The 18,244-nt window shown below is 41.8% G+C and overlaps 1 protein-coding gene across 8 annotated transcripts in view; it reads left to right on the forward strand.

The window, feature by feature from the left end:
- Nucleotides 1–18,244, forward strand: part of agrn (agrin) — a 180,706-nt gene that overhangs the window by 47,818 nt on the left and 114,644 nt on the right. For 6 of the 8 annotated variants that reach the window (XM_068650015.1, XM_068650011.1, XM_068650014.1 and 3 more), the window contains one exon: nt 11,736–11,774. In XM_068650015.1, the coding sequence (XP_068506116.1) occupies nt 11,736–11,774 (39 nt within the window). Of the gene's footprint in view, nt 1–7,411; nt 9,308–11,735; nt 11,775–18,244 lie in introns of those variants that run through there. The other 2 variants (XM_068650013.1, XM_049754519.2) reach the window with 2 other exon arrangements.

The raw sequence follows: 18,244 nt of genomic DNA on the forward strand, positions 1-18,244 counted from the left end.
GACTTGCGTAAAAAGCATACTCGTAATAAAGGCTGACTTAAGGGAAACTGGCCTGGTTTTGTGGTTTTGTCATTAGCAGAATCTAGAAGTTGGTCCGTCTGCCCAGGGAGGTTATGTTTTTTATCGAAGGTTTATTACTTTGCAGGATTATGCAAAAAAATACGACTTATCTGAATTCCATGAAACTTTGATGAGGACAAGGGCATGGGCCAAGAGAGAAACCATTTCATTTTGGTGCAGAGTTGAATAAATTTACAGATCCAGGATTTCCCCACCCCCATCCTTCCCCCCCCCTCTACTTATTTCTTCACTTTTCCTTCAGTTTTAAAATTCAGACATACACAGAGGTGGCTGTCTTTGAAGGCGTAAAATTAATTTTTTTCAGTCTTTCTTGAGTTATGAGGAAAGACATTGTAGTTTGTTTAATAGTGAAGGGGATTATGCAAAACCTCCAAATTAGCTTCAGGCAATTATACAGCAATACAGAATGACTTTTCTTTTACTAGTTTTTCAGGTTTTTTTTCTCCTCCCGTCCTACAGTTTCTATTCACCTGCTTTGGGTATAAGCCATCCATAGGATTCAGCACCTGAACCTACTGCAGCCGTGCAGCCTTATTTTGAAATCTAGAAAGGCAACTGGACATGTTCAGGATTGTCTGTCCTTGGACGCTTACAATCTATTGAGTGTCACGTGTTCAGCCGTGCAAGCAGTCAAAATGTCTGTGCGCAGTCACTGGTCTCGCTTACTGGCCATACTTTTCACTGTGGTTGTTCCTCTTGGTTTACCTTGTTTAGGAGTTTGTTAGCCAGATGAATAATGGATAAGGTGGCTTGTGGCCCTGGCAACACACCAAGCACATCGCTGTGATGCATTAGCTCGTAAAAAAATAAAAGATCAAGCCTGGTGACTCCCTCCACTCACCCCCCTTCCCAGCTCTGACTCCACCTTGCCACTTGTGGATGACAGACGAGTTGATGTATAGGCTCTCGCTCTTGTTGAGTCTTGCCGGTCGTGCTCTGGATGAAGAGAGGAGACCGTATAGCAATTGTTTCTTCCTGTCATCATCCATGTGAAGCTTGTGTCGGAGAGGGGCATACGTATGCTTCACCCCTTTATTTATTCAACACTTTTGTGTTGCTCCTTATGCGCATACAAGTAGTTCCTTTACAACAAAAAAAACAATATTCCCTTCCTCGCAAATGTCGCAAGAGATTGCGCAGTAAGAAAGAGGTAACCCAGGGGTCATTTAGAAATTCAAAAACCACATTGAAGGAATATTTGAGTTTCTGCATGTCTTTTCACTGACTTTAAAAACCTGAATACTGCCAATACTCATTGTTGGTTTTCTTCCAGCACATTTCTCTTTAGTCCTTTTAAATTTGTACCTCATAGCACCTTTGGAATATCAAAAGGGGCCGTGTTTTTTACGTTTCTCTGTTCTCTGGTGAATTCCGAGTTCTTGAGGGTTTTGTTGTGAGATGTTCAGAAGAAGCTTATACTTTAGGTTGAATGAGGGTGTGTTGTCTGCATGGGGGCTTCTTTCCCCATCAATGGCTTTCTTAAATCTGCAGGCCACTGCAATTGTAACAGTAGTCCTGCTGATTTCTGAGCTTAGTAGAAATATACTGTATATGCTGACCATTGGTTGGAAGGGGAGAGATGAGGGAGGGAGGGAGGGAGAGAGAGAGAGAGAGAGAGAGAGCAAGAAGAGAATTGCATTTGCTGCATGTGTTCTGATTATGCTTGTCGGCGTGTCATGTTGGGATCTTGAACAACATTTGTTCATGTCTTTAGGTTTGTCATACTTTGTACTTGTAGTCTTTCAAGACAGCTGCACGCTGAGCAATGCAACTAATCTTGAGGAATGAAACTGGACAACCAGATTATAGTAGTTATAGGTGTACCTTGTACACCTACCAACTCATTGCAACAACATCAATAACAAAAGTGACCTCTGGCTTTCTTATGAACATTTCCAAGCAGTGCATACGTTTTATTGAACCACAAACAATATGAACTGACAAATCAAATTTGTTGACTTGCTGTGATGTATCATTTATGAACAACGTCACTCTTTATTGGCAGAGTTCCATTCAAAACGAAAAACAAAAACTGAGGTTCCGCTGCAATTATAATCACATTTTGCAAATGCTTTTGAATAATTCCAAGCCTCCCCCAATGAACTGCGGATTAGCTCTACCATGGAAAAAATAAACGTCTTTTTTATATGATGTCAAAATAAGTTGTTTTGTTGGCAGCATACTGATTTTCCTGCAAGACGTTGATTGTGTGCATGCATTTGTACATGGAAGAAAAATAAACACAGCTAAAATGGTTTATTCAAATCTATTTGCAATTTCATACCAAGTTACTAATGGTCAATGTAATTTACTTTTGTACAGTATCTTTTTTGCTTTAAAAAACCTTCCCAAAGTGCTTGTTAACTTTTAATAAATGCCGCTAAACAGGCCATTCATTTGCCCATCTGTGTGATTGCTGCTGCAATAATTGTGATTAGCTTATTTTGGCACAATTCCAGCATGCTGTCAGACTGCACCACTTTTAAAAAGAACCAGAATTATGAGGGAGAAAGTGATAGCGGAAACTACAGCGAGTGACTACTTTTGAAAGAACAACGTGAGCATATGCATGTAAAATTTATGGCCGTATCTTTCGTAGGCTGAATCTCAACATAGCCGGCCAATTAATATAGCCCCGCTCGCTCTATCAGGGAAAAACCAATTCGACAGGCAGCCAGTGACAGAGACAGAGAGAAAAACTGCAGCGAGCTGTGTTCTTTACAAATGAACGGCCACTGCTACAAAATCGCTTCTCCGTGTCACTTTCAATAGGACAAAGATGATCCGCGTGTTTGTGTTACATTTGCATGTTGCTCTGCACTGTGTAGACAAAGATCCAGGCACGCACGGAATGAAGAAGCTGCAAAACAAGGGAAATGTCGTTTTAAAAAAAAATGCACATAAGGCCTTTTGATTGAATTGGAATGGAAAACTGAATATTTTGCCAGGCGTGACGCTCATTAAAATAAAACAGGAGCTGTGCATGAAAGAATTGTTCATTTTGTGCTTCGGTACTCATCGTCCTCTGTGAATAGCAGCGCACTTCTTTGGCCAGAGTGGCTTTGGCATTGAAACTATATTTCCCTGCCAAACAGGAGAGGTAACGCGCAGTATGCTAGTCGACAAGTCAACTTTACAGTTTCCAACAAACCACATTGATGTTGAAAGCTCAGTTGACTCGTCACTAATTATTGTTGTTGGGGAGGAGGACCTTTGACTGTGCACTGTTGGTGCCAGACTGCAATGACTACGTTCCCATGCCGTCAATATTTGGGTTAAGGTCAAAATTGAGGTTTTAGAAATATTTTTTATGTGTAACCAGTTTTCAAGTGGTACGTGGTAATTGTGATCAATTGGAATATAGACATCAAATCTGCTTATTATTTTCTCCCGTTAATAAACAACATTATAGTCATCTCTTTCAGTCTACTAATAGTTAGTTTTGTGCTTCGTCTGAGTGTCACCAGGTTTGTTCACCTTCACTTGTGGATTGCGTGCTCGACGCCGCATACTGTTGAAGTCGTTCCTGCCCTCAAAAGACCCAAATTCCTTGTGAATAGAACAGTCTACAGTGCACTTAACATCTGATATCTATTTTTCTTCAGAAAGACATCCAACCACTTTACTCTGCTGTGATACCATAGAGGTTGCTTTATTTTTGGAAAGCCAGCTTCTCATTTCTAATAACTGCTCGGCATGCTTCTCACTGCATTCTAAGACTGTGCCAGATCTCGGTCGTCTGATTGCCGAGACTCTGCGTCATCCATTAGCTGCTTTTTCCAGCGGTGACCTTCCAGTTTTTTTCAGTGGAGGCTTCGTGAGGTCACGTGCCAGTCACAAGTATCAACCTCCACTATTATGACATGCTGCAGACAAACCTCGGGAGTTCTTTTACCCACATTTTCTCTCAAACACTTGTGATTCAGTTTCTCTAATTCATTTATTTGATATGCAATTAAACTCTTCCCAATTATGTTCTTTTCTGACATTAGCTTGATTTGTTATGAAAGATATTATTTCTCTTTTTAAAATTACTTTTCTATTTCCTGACAAATACGCAAACCCTGGCCACATCTATCATCCACCCACGCTCACTAAACAAATGTCTTTCTACTACTGTCAGAGTTCTACTATTTGACTAAAGTTCTGTTGTAAGCAGGTGTGGTCATTATTTAGACAAAGTACTGCCTTAACTATTGGTTTGAACCAAATTGAATAGTAATTGTCTGCCACATTCTCCACAGAGGATAGTACATGCAATTTACATGTTGTGATGAATAATTACATTTCTTGCCAGTGAAACCTGGTAACCGCCACTTTGCTCATAAGAACTAAAGAATACAAATAATCTGTCAGGGAAATTTTAATAGGCTAAAACAAAGTGTAATTCGTCCGATGCTGTGCCGTTGCAAAGCAGAATAATGATAATTGGAATTAATACCTCAATTTGCCCACCTGCAGGGAGCCGTTCCTCTGCAAACTCAACTGCATGCTCCGTTGCACATGAGGGATTCAACACGTGTCAAACTAATGACCCCAAAAGCATCATTTGTGGCCTTTATACATAGCGAAGGATTCACAAACCCCAATTGAAAGATGACAGTTTGAGAAAACAAGTTTCACTCCATACTTTTAGAAGAGCTTTGACCAGGTCTAATGCAGAAAATAAATGCTGCTTCTTAAGAAATACATCCCTTGTGTGCTTAGTCAACCTCATGGACTTAGTTTTCTACTTTGGGTTTTCGTTTTCAGGGCACAGCTTTGCAAAGCCGGCAAAATTGTGTTTGACTGTGAGGAACACTGCCTTAGACCTTTTCCTAAAATGGAAGAAGTTTAAACATCTACCATTGGTGCTTTTAAGATTCAAATGTGCATGAACATAATTTTATTGAATGACATTCACTTGTATTGGATTTCCGCCTTGTGTTGCCCTAAAAAATCAAGGCGAGTTTCCCTTAGAGTCATGGCGAAAGTCAAAAGTATCCACGGGCAGAGTTTGTACTTTGATTCTCTGGAAAAAAAAGATGATGAAACTCTCGTATGTATGTATGACTCGCACCGGGGGCGTTAAACTTCTGTGGTGCCACTGTGCATCAAAATGACGTAAGGCGTCTCTCATCTCTCGTTATGTTCTTTAAAGTGAATCTTAAAGGCCAGAATTGCTTCCATTGCTGATAAGCCTTGCAGCGTTTCCGTGAAGAAATCATCATGTAGCACGGCCAGCTGTTGTGTGCATCTTAAAGCAGCAGCCTGGAGACACACACACAGAGAAAACCCACGCACATTATTGACCCATCACTGCCAATCACTTATTGAACTCGACAAATGTCTCTCTATAAGAAGCAGACTTTTTTTTGTCCAAGACCCTCTTGCCAACCTATTCATCATCATCATTAAACAGGGCAGAGCAGCTCCTTTAATCATATTTGTAATTTCAAAAGCTTCATGAAAGAGATGTTAACCTTGTACGGTACTGTCGGCATTAAAAATGGATCAAAGTGGCTCGGCTTTGATGTGGACGAGCGCTCCCGCCAGATCCATGTCACCCTCTGCTGGGAGGATGCGGCATTTCACTGACCGGATGCGGTTGCTCAACATTTTTCACGCACGCAAACAGTTGTAAAAGTGACAAAGACAATCGACAGACCACGATCTTGACCTTTTTCTTTTTCAGGCAACACCGTTGCTCCGGTTTTGATATGCAGATGGATTGTTTGGGTTGTTTAGGAGCAAGGACACACCCCTGTGTGGGTGAGGATGATGATGATGAAGACAGCCAGGGATGTATGGACTCCGTGGCACGGATGCGAATGGCAGAGATGAAGATGGAGGCAGAGATGTAGCTGTAAAAGACAGAACATGAGAGAGTGAAGAAACATAAATAATTGATGCTGGATCCCGCCTCGCATCTGCCGCCTGCTGTCGTTGAGTTTATTCCAAGCTGAAACATAGCATGACCTCATTATCGCATTAGGCGAGCAGTGAGGAATGGCTTTTTAAAAATACCTTTTTAAAAATTTAACGATACAGATGCAAATGCCTCCACATTCTTGTGTTTTGCTTGAGACGCAAATAGGAGAGTGTGAGGATTTAGTAAGATACGTGTCTGGGCGGGCGTGAATGTTGGCTGTCGATTTGCAATGAGGCAAAATGGAGTGCAGTACTCGGCTGCAAACAGCAGAGGCGCTGGTGATTTAGTTTCAGCAACGGGAAGATGACGCACGCAAACTTCTGCAATGATAAACACAACATGGCATTTAAAATATGTTTCAAATGTCAACCGATATTTTTGTGGCGGTTACTCATGGAAAGTAAGGTAGTGAGTGTCGTGCTTTATTTTTCTATACAAATTCCCAATGCATTATTCAACTCATGTTAATTATTCCCTGCTATAATGCAGTATATTTTTCTCTTGCTTATTTGTCGCATACATGGTATTTCTCAGACTTATTTTCTTTCATTTGATGTGCAGGTACTATGCATTGGTGTTTGATCAAACTTTTTCAGACCAATACACTACTATGTTTTGTATCTTGAAAAATACCTTTCTTTTTTTTCCTGATGCTTTTTATTTGTTGGTGCGTTAAATAACAGCTGTTAGTAGTGAATGGGACTTATGGAATGCCATTGTTTTGCATCGGTGGTTGGTATCAGTAGCCTCCATGAGTACCTGATTCTTTGAAACAAGCCTGATATTGTCCTGATATTGATACTATACTCTCAAATTAGAAGTTCCGTGATGGTATTTTAATTTTCTTTATCATAGCAAATGGTCTGATAAATTTGGTTAGCAGTGACATTATAACATATGCAAAGATTTCAGTGCTATTCTGTCATTGCAAAAAGGTTGCTGGGTTGAATGTTTATATAAAAGAGAGACTTCATGCTCAGATGTTTTAACCCGTCAGTGAGCTAATCAAAATCTGTTGGAGACCCCCTCTCTAATGGTTTGTAAAAACACTTTTGTACAAGAGATTCTTTTGATTACACCCAAAACAAATGGGGTTGGCTGACATCTCCCAAGACCTCGAAGCTTTTGTTTAGCCGCGACACTGTTGTCACCCTCCCCTCCTGGAGGACGACAGCACAATTCTGCAAAGCCTTTATTCTTGCTCGTTCGATTCCCGACCCCTCCTCCCTTCTCCCTTTTGTTAAGACAGCCTCTCGTCCAACGCCCCCCATCTCTCTCTCTCTCTCTCTCTCTCTCTCTCTCTCTCTCTCTCTCTCTCTCTCTCTCTCTCTCTCTCTCTCTCTCTCTCTCTCTCTCTCTCTCTCTCTCTCTCACGCTCTCTCTCTTCGCACTCATTCATTTTGCCAGCTCAGGGCTGGCGCGCTCAAGAGGAGCGTGCTTGGGAAACAAGCAACACACTGTTGTTATTTTTCTTGGGGGGAAAAAAATATTCCAAAGTGTAAGGAGCTTCTTTTTGCTTTTTGGCAACACTCATCCTGTTCTATCGTTTACTTCCCACCCCCAATCTCTCACTGGCGCTCTCTCTATTGCCACATCTGTGCGCTGACTTGGCTGAGCGGCTCACTCGCAGCTGCCCCAGCCGGCTGAGGGTGTTGACACTGGGACCACTACCTGCTGCCGGGGATTAAGCGTGCTTTGAATACACGGAGACTGCTTTGTTGCTTTGGCTGCTGACCGCTGCGAGGGTCCACGTCAAGGACACATAAATCCACGTGGCCAAGACACCGAGCACGGACCAAGGCAATCCAAAGGAATGGATGCTCAGGGAAGCGTAAAGAAAAGCTGACAATAAACTGGTGAAAGCTGGCAGAGAGTGAAGAAGTTGTTTCCTGCACGGACCCCGTAACGGAACATAACGATAAATCGGATCAGGGTGCAGTGAGAGATCTTTCTTCTCATTTTCGCTATTGGGATTTTCAATTCTGGTGGTAATATGCTCCAGGAGAGCACCACAAATCTCCACCTCTGGCTGCGCTTCATTTTTCACCCTCTTTGAGTTGTTTTCTTCAAAGCGTTAATCTCATGTTGCTCATCCTCACGGAACCACTCTGACAGCTTGCGTGGATTGCAATCCTCAACTTTTCTGGCTTTCTAACACTTCATAAGGCGTGAGGTGTACGAGAGGAAGAATAACAAACCCAAGAGCACGTGCTCATTTTTTTAAGGCATCCAGCTGCTAATCTGCTGCAGCAGACATACTCCAGTGCCGGTGTCAGGTTCTCATGTGGCACACTTGTATATCTCTCCACTGTGACCAGCTTGTCCGCGGAATACAAAGAAACAGCTGTGTGGAGTTAGAGGGGCAAATTGTTGTTCATGAGAGCAGCGAGCGCCGAGGTTCCGCGGAGAGCTTGGAATAAGATGCTTGACACCTTGCTGGCGAGCACCAGACCTTGGCATGGTTTCTAAGGACATTTGACTTGGGGGAAGAGGGCTTTTAATAAGAGGGAATCCCCTCATCACCCGACGAATCAGCAATCAGGGTCACTTTAAGGACAGAAGAGGATTCCTGTTGGAATTGAAGTTTCTCATGGATATATTACTTTTTGAAACTGCAGTTTCCCCCCGATAACTCGGGAGCATAGCAGTGCAACACTCGTACACATATTATCACCACCTACTTATACTTTTAGATTCACAGTAAGTATTAACACATTGCAGCCACTCATATATTCCATTCTGAAAAGACCATAAATCCAAGGGGCCCACGACAGGATGTAGGTAGTAAGAGGGTAGTATGGACAGGTGGTGGGCCGACTCTAGCAAGTCCCCCTCTGTCCAGCTTTCTCCCCACCACGTGGATGTTATTGTATTTAAAAATGCATTACTTGGATACGGCTGAAAGTTTGCAGCTACCCGTCTCAGCAGGAAACAATCGGCGTGTTCCCATCACAGTCTACATCTGGAACCGCATCTGAAAATCCGGACCATTACAGTTGCTTTTTTTTGTTTTGTTTTTTTCTTCATTGGGTGTCGTTTACCCAACCGCCATCATTTTCTCCAACGGGTCTTTGGGCGCCTCTCGACGCCCTCCTCGCCCCGTTATCTCCTCGGCCGCCCTGGACGGAAGGGGGTCGATGGAGTGGACCATGGCCGGGTGCCATTATCCTTCTCCAACGCCGCCAGAGCGGGAGCGGAGGTACCAGCACAAAGTGTCTCTGGTGGTGCGCTACTTTATGATCCCCTGCAACATCTGCCTGATCCTGCTGGCCACGTCGACGCTGGGCTTTGCCGTGCTCCTCTTTCTCAACAACTGTAGGTTTATAACTTCTAAATCCCGCATTCACCTAATTGTTGTGATTTTGTCAATGTCAGCAGGCTAAATGCACCGGACCTGTTGCATCTTAAAAGCAGGATGAAAAAACTTACTTACAGAGCAGTTCAGTTTTGACAGCCACAATCTGACGACATAATTGTCAACAATTAGAACTCTTTAACTTTGTGGCACCCTTTTGTTGAAGTGATTCACGCAGTTGTACGCCATCCATTGGACGCTCTTGATTGGGCTCCATAAAAGCACATTCCAACAGTTTTGAGAAATTAGTTAGAATTGGTCTGAAAAGTAATCCTTGTTGCAGAAAAGGGGCGTGTCCAATTTGCAGTTATCGCATAATGTTTTCGTACAATTTCTCTGAGTTTGGAAAAAATCCACAGTCAAAAAAGCAGTTGGCTGTGTCACTCTTAAATTTGCTTCTATGCTATTTAATCCTTACTTGCTTTTGCTTCTCATGTTGCGTTTTTGTGGGGGTGGGCAAGTAAAATGGGATAAGGAGGATCGTTTCTAACCTCATTTCAAGGCAGACAGAATGGCACACAATGGTGGCCAAACGGCACTTTTCAAATGATGTGAAAAAGTGGACTGGAGAGATGGATGAACGTGTGATCCAAGAATAACGATTGTTGTACTCCTTCTTGTTGTATGTTCCCATACATACATACATACACACACACGCATGTACGTGCAGACACTCACTCACGCACGCACGTACGCACACACACGCACACAAACACTGTGAAGGTGTTTGACTACATACAGATAAAAGGGGAAAGTGACATACACAAAAATACATCTTCCGACACACAGCTAAATGTCACACAAAGACACTTATTGATTCTCTAAAGATATTGGCTGAATGATGTTCATGTGGTGACATTCACACAGGCAGCCACTGTGTCAAGACAGTGAGATGGGAGGGGTGGGACTAATATGATTTTCAAAAGACCTTATCATGCGCATGAAAATGGAAAGAATTGTATCTCCTCGCCATCACCCGCTTCTTACCGTATGTCACTTTTCATTCGCAGTGTTTGTGTGTCTTGTATTTTCTATGGTCATGTGATTTCGGGAGTATCCGTGCAACTGACAAACACTTAAAACCCTGGGAGAAAAGAATGATGAAGTGAATACGGAGTGCGTCTCTTCAAGGGATGTTCTTTGTATTTACTTAATAAAGAGGTGTGTCCCAAGACTTTTGACCAGACCCTTCAGATATGCCCTTTAAATTATTTCACAGCGTAGAAAGCGTCTTCCCGATGAAAATAGGCTCCCGTCATGAGTGACTGGGACACGGCTTCAGCAGACACTTCATTATTCACTAGGAGCCCCGGCCTCATCTTTCCACTCTCCTCTTGTTCCCGCTCTCTTTCTTCCCCTCAAGCCCCCAGCTGTTGACAAGCAATTCTCTGTCAGTCTCGATTTAAAAGTCGGTTGCGTGTTGGGATTCTTGGAAATCTCGGGAAAGACTTGCGTGTTCTGGCATAAAAGTTGGTGCTTTAATTGATGTGCTTTATTATTTCTCACTATCCCTCGCAGTGCAGAGTCATGCAGAGTGGTTTCAAGGTGTGAAATGCGCTGCAACAGCAGCTCGGACCATTAGGGGGCTCTGTTTAGTGAGACTGACATTTGAGTGTGATAAAGTTCTGCACTCCAGCTAGCTGCAGCTCAGAGATCCATGCATCATTGAGGAAGGGCCGTGCCGTGTTGGCATCAGGATTTTTGCCTTTGAACCATTGTGCCTCCAAGGTTGAACATAATTCATTCTGGTGACCAAAGATTGATTCACAGTCCTCCATAAATCCACAGAAAATAATGGATTCAGTATTCATGTTTTTTGGGGTTTGTTTTGCATCAAAATGTCATCAACATAAAACCTTTGCTAGTTGTTAAAAATCCTTGAAGTTATGCTGATCTTGTGTCAAGTCTGTAATCTGTAATATTTTCTAGCTGTAGAGGCGTATTGATTCCATTGATTCCAGATATGCTTCTTGTTCAAGTCTGAAATGTACAAGTTGGGGGACATCTCAATTTATTGGTTGCACAGTACAAGTATGAATCAAAATTATTTCAGATGGGCTCCTTATTTGTGAACTTTTTGTAATAGATACTACATGGGTCGCAGTTGTACGTGGGTTTTTAAGGGTATGAAAGTTCACGTGTGACACAAAATCTGCTCTCCTCTCTCCTAATTCCGTATTAGGTGATTCCAATAAACAGTTTGAGTTTTGGCTGAAGCGACAAAGTTATGATGATGTGTTCCCTATTGTATATGGTATGAAAACATATTGCCTCTGTTACATTGCATAACTCTCAAGTCAGTACTATACATGACATTTGTTGACAAAATGTGTCTATTTGCCGCAAGGTTTCACAAACTTATTTTTATTTTGCTCTTATGTCTTTCAGACAAGCCTCCTCACTTTACACCGGCTCAGCCTCCTGATGGTAAGTCTTCTGAGCTGCTGTTGTTTTAGGGATACTGCAGTTAACTAGAGTGGGACTATGCACAGAAAATTGATGACATCACTACACTGACGATAGTTCATTACCTGATGTGAACCTTCAATGTCTTCAGTGCTTGTCTTTTTCTTGACGTTGCCATTTCATGGAGATGGATGTTAAATATATTCACAGGACATGTAAATGTGTGGAGAAAATGGAAATGACCTATGGACATTTTCCTTGATGTCCCTGAATGTACCTCAGATAAATATTCATTTGTGAATTTTAATTTGCAGATTAAACTTGAATCCCATCACGTCACGTTTTCTGACAATGAGTGGCATGGTGATTGCTTCAACTGATTGGCTCTACTTTGCAAATTGGACTTTCAGGACCAGATTATCCACATGTTTCATTAAATGATTCTTGTAGTTTCTTAACGCATTTCTGTTTCGAAGCTCAGCATGAATATTTATCAGTTGTTGCACAGTGCGATAGTGCTTGATAGATTTTAGCTATGTAGTTTTTCAAAGCCTTGGGCTGGGCTTTTGCGAGCTCTTAAGGTAATGGATCATCCTGTTTATTGGTAGGCACCAAAGCTGGCTGCCTAAAGGGCCAACGACTAGAATGATTCCATCCAGACAGTTGAGGCAGCTGAATCCTACTTTGATACACTAAGGCTAGGTTGCATCAACTAGGTTTAATTTAATTTTAAAATTAGCTCTAATTAGAGGTTTGTAAAAGAAAGTTTCAAATTAAATAATCTAGGTTTAAAATCAAGCAGAGCTCAGTATTGCCATTAAAAATAATAAAACATGGTTTAGATTAATTCAAACTAATTTATAAGGATAATTGAGCATATTGTGTGCTCACGTAGCGAATGTTTTTTTTTTTTTTTTTGTCAGAGTTCATTCGTGGTTGCAAAGATGTTTTCCAGACACGTCAAATTTGGAGAGCCCTGACGGTAGGGCGGTGTTTGCCACATGCAGACACATACAGAACTTTGTCACTCAGTGAGATGTGACCTTCGCTAGAAAAAAACATTAACCTAAAGTTACTTGATACCTCGATCAACTACATTATAATGGATCAGCAGAGAAGTTTAAACTTGCCCTTCTTTGACAACAACTTGTTGACCAAATCAATTGAGCAAATAGAAGACAAGCAAACAAAAACATGGTGTAAAAGAAAGATTTTGTTTGGCAGTAAGTGCCAACTGAAAGTTAGAACATTTTGCTCAGTTAAAGCTTGCTGGAAAAACTTAAAACCATTTTCAACCTGTCACTGCCATGTTTGACAGTTAATCCAGTCTTGCGGTTTAGCTCCATCATAAAATTCAGGAGTATAGAGCCTGTCCAGCAATTTTCTTTGAGATGTTTTGCTCTATACATCTAAACAAAAATGCTGCCATCGTTAAAGTTGACACGCACAAGGCGTCACTTTAAAATGAATACTCAGTCAAAGTCAAACCATAATTTAATCAAGTCTTGAACTTAAACCTTGTTGGTGCAAGTGCTCCATTCTGCCTCACATAGGCCAATTTATTTGAGTGATTTTAGTCAACTGTCCATCAGCGGGAAGTTGTCCTTTTAGCGCTAATAGGCTGCTCACTGTCTGGAGAGATTGTTGAAAGAGGATTAATTGATCATTTCTTGACTTTCCCTTCGGCCTCCATCTGCTTATTGGGAAGTTGGCCACCCAATAAGCATCTGAGACCTTAGTGCAAGCACTACAATTTAGAGCAGTCATGTATTTTTATAAACTGAATGAACTTGACAAATAGCAAACTGTAACACACATTTGAAAAGCAAATATCGTGACAGAATATGATTCCCTGTTGGGAAGTCTGCCACGTACTGATCTAATTTTACTCGCCCAACAGAAATAAAATCCTGCTGATGGACTGAGCCCAAGACTCGCCATGTATTTTCCGTGTCTTGGGGCACAGTTTGTTTCTGCACAAGTCAAGCGTTTAAAAACTGCTGCTCGCTCTTAATTACCTTTCCAATAGTTATGTAGGCTTTCCATCAGCCTCCTATGTTTTTTTTAATATCCCAAGGAAAACAAAAAGGCCAGTCTCCAATCAGTGGATTAAGCCCGTCCGGTGGGACGCTGTTTCTGCGGGTCATTTAACGCCGGGGAGATTAGTGAGACAATTACAGTCTGCCTCAATAGAAGAACTGGCCACTATTTGGAGGTTTAGTAGTTGTGGAGGGGTGATTTAGAAGATGCTCCCCAGCATCCAAGAACGAATATAACTATGCCATTAGTCAAATCTGGCCCAAAGAGCACAACCAGGGCTTCCACAGAATCTGTCCTCGGCGTCAAGGACACTCCACCCCTCGGTTCTTAATTACATGAAATCACAGACAAGGATACAGAGGAGCGTGCATTTTTTAACAGCCCAGTTTGTCTCGGAAGTGCCGTTGATGAGACGTACTTTTCGGCTCACAGATTGTAAAGGAATTCTCTTGCAAATTAAAGCGAGAGTATCCTGGGTCTTTGGGGACAAATTACCCAAGCTCATCCCACAGATGAATGTGTAGTCCCCCTCCCTGCCAGATGAATGACCTATAATCACCAGTCCCAACAATGATAAAAGTCACAAAACAGCATTTAATTAGCTCAGCTCAGCCGCGTTCTTTACTGCTGGTTGTGTTTTAATGATAAGACAGTTGTTGGATGTTTGGCAAAGGCTAGAAAGCTCTGCTAATAGGCAGTTAGGGGTCTTACAAGTGTACTTTGGGAAATTCTTTATGGAGGACAACAAATGAGCTAACTTCTTAATTTTGGTGCAAGTGGTTCTGTGGAGAAGAGCTCCAGTGTTTATGTTGTCTTCTGCAAAGATTTGTTCTCATTCCTTTAGTGCAGTGATTCTTAACCTTGTTGGAGGTACCGAACCCCACCAGTTTCATATGTGCATTCATCGAACCCCTCTTTAGTGAAAAATACAATTATTTTTTTCAAATTCAAGACATAAATGTTTTTTTACTGGTGCACAAACTGAGCCGTTCATGGACATCACCTTGTTCAAAGAACAAAACCAACACAATGCATGAACTCACAACAAATGACGTACCTGCAAACCAGTGTGACTTCTACGGTTGCCTTTGCGAGACCAGTTCAGATATGCGTCATCACGAATTTACACGACATTCAGGTGTGTTTGGACCTCCGTTTGACCCTAACCCCTGAGACCAACTCACCGAACCTTCGATCGAACCCAGGTTAAGAACCACTGCTTTAGCGTGTTTTCCTTCCAAGCTGCATGTTTTGATGTCAAACCTGGATTTGTCTTTTGCATGGGGTTTTGCTCTAAGTTTTTTCCCCAATTTTATTTTGGTTAGACACATTGCTGGTCATAAAAAATAGAGATTAAAAAAAGCAATCCATCCTCCTATCCGCCCATCCACCCATCCGCCCATCCGCCCATCCATCCATCCATCCATCCATCCATCCATCCATCCATCCATCCATCCATCCATCCATCCATCCATCCATCCATCCATCCATCCATCCATCCATCCATCCATCCATCCATCCATCCATCCATCCATCCATCCATCCATCCATCCATCCATCCATCCATCCATCCATCCATCCATCCATCCATCCATCCATCCATCCATCCATCCATCCATCCATCCATCCATCAATTACTATCATGTTCAGATTACAATTTACAAGCAATTTCAGTCGATCACTCTTTGATTTCTCAGATGACAAATATTTTGGTCTGACAAAATGGCTGCAATCTTTTGTACACAGCTCTCCTGACAGCAGCCAATTTTGTTGTCTTCTCTAGTTCTCCAGAGGTTACTCCTCACTGACAGACAAAGTACACCCTGCAGGACTGATATTACATTTGATCAAAGGCAGTGGGACACCTGCAAAAAAGTGGCTTCATGCTTGCTTACACTTTGGACACAGCACCTTCTCCAAATGAATATAAGCTTTTGTCAGCTCAGGGATAATACACGAACCAAACACTTTACATCATTATAAACTAAGGATGGGGGGGGGGGGGTACATTTGAACACACACATACATAAATATGCAATTTAATCTGCTCGAGTCTCTCCTATGTTCTTCGCAATATGCCTGATTCACAGAGGAGCGGAATTAATTTTGACTCCTCAGCCTATCTTAATTAAATCTTTTCACATCATAGATTTCTCGCAACAGAGACAAAATATCTTCTGCATCTCAGAGGCGGGGTGGGTTTACTGGCTGAGAAGGTCTCACATTAAGTTGGCAAATCCATGCTGTTAAAGTTGCCTGCCCAGAAATCCAAGTACGCAGAAGTGTTTGCACGTCCGAACCCCGGTGGAGGCCTTGACGCCAGCAACACAAAGTTGAATGCCCTTCGAAAGTACACATAACTCTTGGTCGGGGTGCTCTGTTTCATTTCATGACCCCATCACGTGCGTCATGTTTGAGGTTTACCCACCAGAGGAGAAAGAGTGGTCAGTTGCAAATCTCACATCACCACAGGAACACAAATGTTTTGAATGCATTCTTCCTCCCTTCTCCTTAGTTTCACAAATATCCACTGCCAAAATACTGCTGCAAGTGCAGTAAGAAATGAAAAACTCACCGTCTTGCCCAATATAACATTTTTACACGACCTAGTTGGCTGTTATGGCATAGAATTTATTCCAGCAAGTATTCATTTGGCTCATTTTAGGATTCTGGACATTGTACAGATCAGCGTATCTTTGGTCTAACTGAAAAGAAACAGAGAAGTGTAAATGTGCCCAAAGTGATAAATATTTAAAAAATGAAACTAATAAAAACATCAAAATCAAATCAAAATGTCATTAATTTTTTTTGCATTAAAAATAGAAACAAGTGGAATAATGTGTGCTTACTCTCTTAGTAAAATGAACCAATCACATTTAAACTCCAAATGTTTCCAGATGCTCCAAGTCAGTATACCAATCATGCTAAAGAAGGCAAAAAAAATGGAATAACATTCAAGTAATACGAGTGGGATCATTATTTCTCCCTGCTTATCAAAGTCTTTCAGTCTCAATGGTGGTGATAGTACCCTTTTCACCTTGATGTATATTGCGGGAAATTAGCATGTGCTAATATGCTGGAGATGATTTCCTTCATTCATGTGGAGATGTCGACTCCTTGTCTTACGAGCTTCCTTAATAATCATAATTGGTTTATTATATTAAAATCAGAAGTGTTCAGGTAGTGTTGGCGCTAATGAAATTGTTGGGCGGTGTTGACAGAGGTGGTAAAAAGGAAAAAAGCACACTCACGCGCACACTGGCACGCACTGAAAGATAATCATAGTGAAAAATGTCATCGTTAATATGTTAATCGGGCTTAGATATGATAATTAGATTGAACGAAATGTCTTGCCATGTCAACGTGTTGCTGAACAATATCGTACTCTGATTTCCTGTTGTTAACTGAGCCCTCCATCACATTCGTTGTCTTCCATAATGAGGCCGTGTGAAATTATTTAAGTGATTAGAGTAGTGATGGGGAAAACACACACACGCACGCACGCACACATTTATTTGGCTTCTTGTATACGAAAATACAAGTTTTGTTTTATTCAGCTCATAAACATATGACTGACTGACTGACTGACTGACTGACTGACTGACTGACTGACTGACTGACTGACTGACTGACTGACTGACTGACTGACTGACTGACTGACTGACTGACTGACTGACTGACTGACTGACTGACTGACTGACTGACTGGATGGATGGATGGATGGATGGATGGATGGATGGATGGATGGATGGATGGATGGATGGATGGATGGATGGATGGATGGATGGATGGATGGATGGATGGATGGATGGATGGATGGATGGATGGATGGATGGATGGATGGATGGATGGATGGATGGATGGATGGATGGATGGATGGATGGATGGATGGATGGATGGATGGATGGATGGATGGATGGATGGATGGATGGATGGATGGATGGATGGATGGATGGATGGATGGATGGATGGATGGATGGATGGATGGATGGATGGATGGATGGATGGTGTGCAACACAGTGAGCATTTTCTTACCTTTTGTGTGATCCACTGCATTACCTTCATGGAGGCAGACATGACAACCAATTTGTGTTCTGTCTCACACCATTATAATACAACAACAAGTGCAAGTGACACCATTTATTTCAACCCGTCCACAACACAAACACACACACACACACACACATACGCTTCTATATGCTGCTTGTTGCCCTCTCAAATAATATTTATGACAGTAAAAAGCAAGAGGAAGTCCAAGAAAGTAGAGTGCTAAATTGCTATTATGGTAATGTTTCGACCAGATGTTTTTTTTGGGTATTTTTATCTTTGAGTGTACAGAAAGACGTCAACAAACAATGTATTTGCTATTTACGCAATAAAACATATTGTTTGCTGCCACGTGACAGCCAGCCAGAAGCAGAGTGGATGATTCAGACACATTATGTTGTTTA

Source organism: Syngnathus scovelli, chromosome 2, assembly GCF_024217435.2.
Source record: "Syngnathus scovelli strain Florida chromosome 2, RoL_Ssco_1.2, whole genome shotgun sequence".
In the NCBI taxonomy this organism is placed as follows: Eukaryota; Metazoa; Chordata; class Actinopteri; order Syngnathiformes; family Syngnathidae; genus Syngnathus; species Syngnathus scovelli.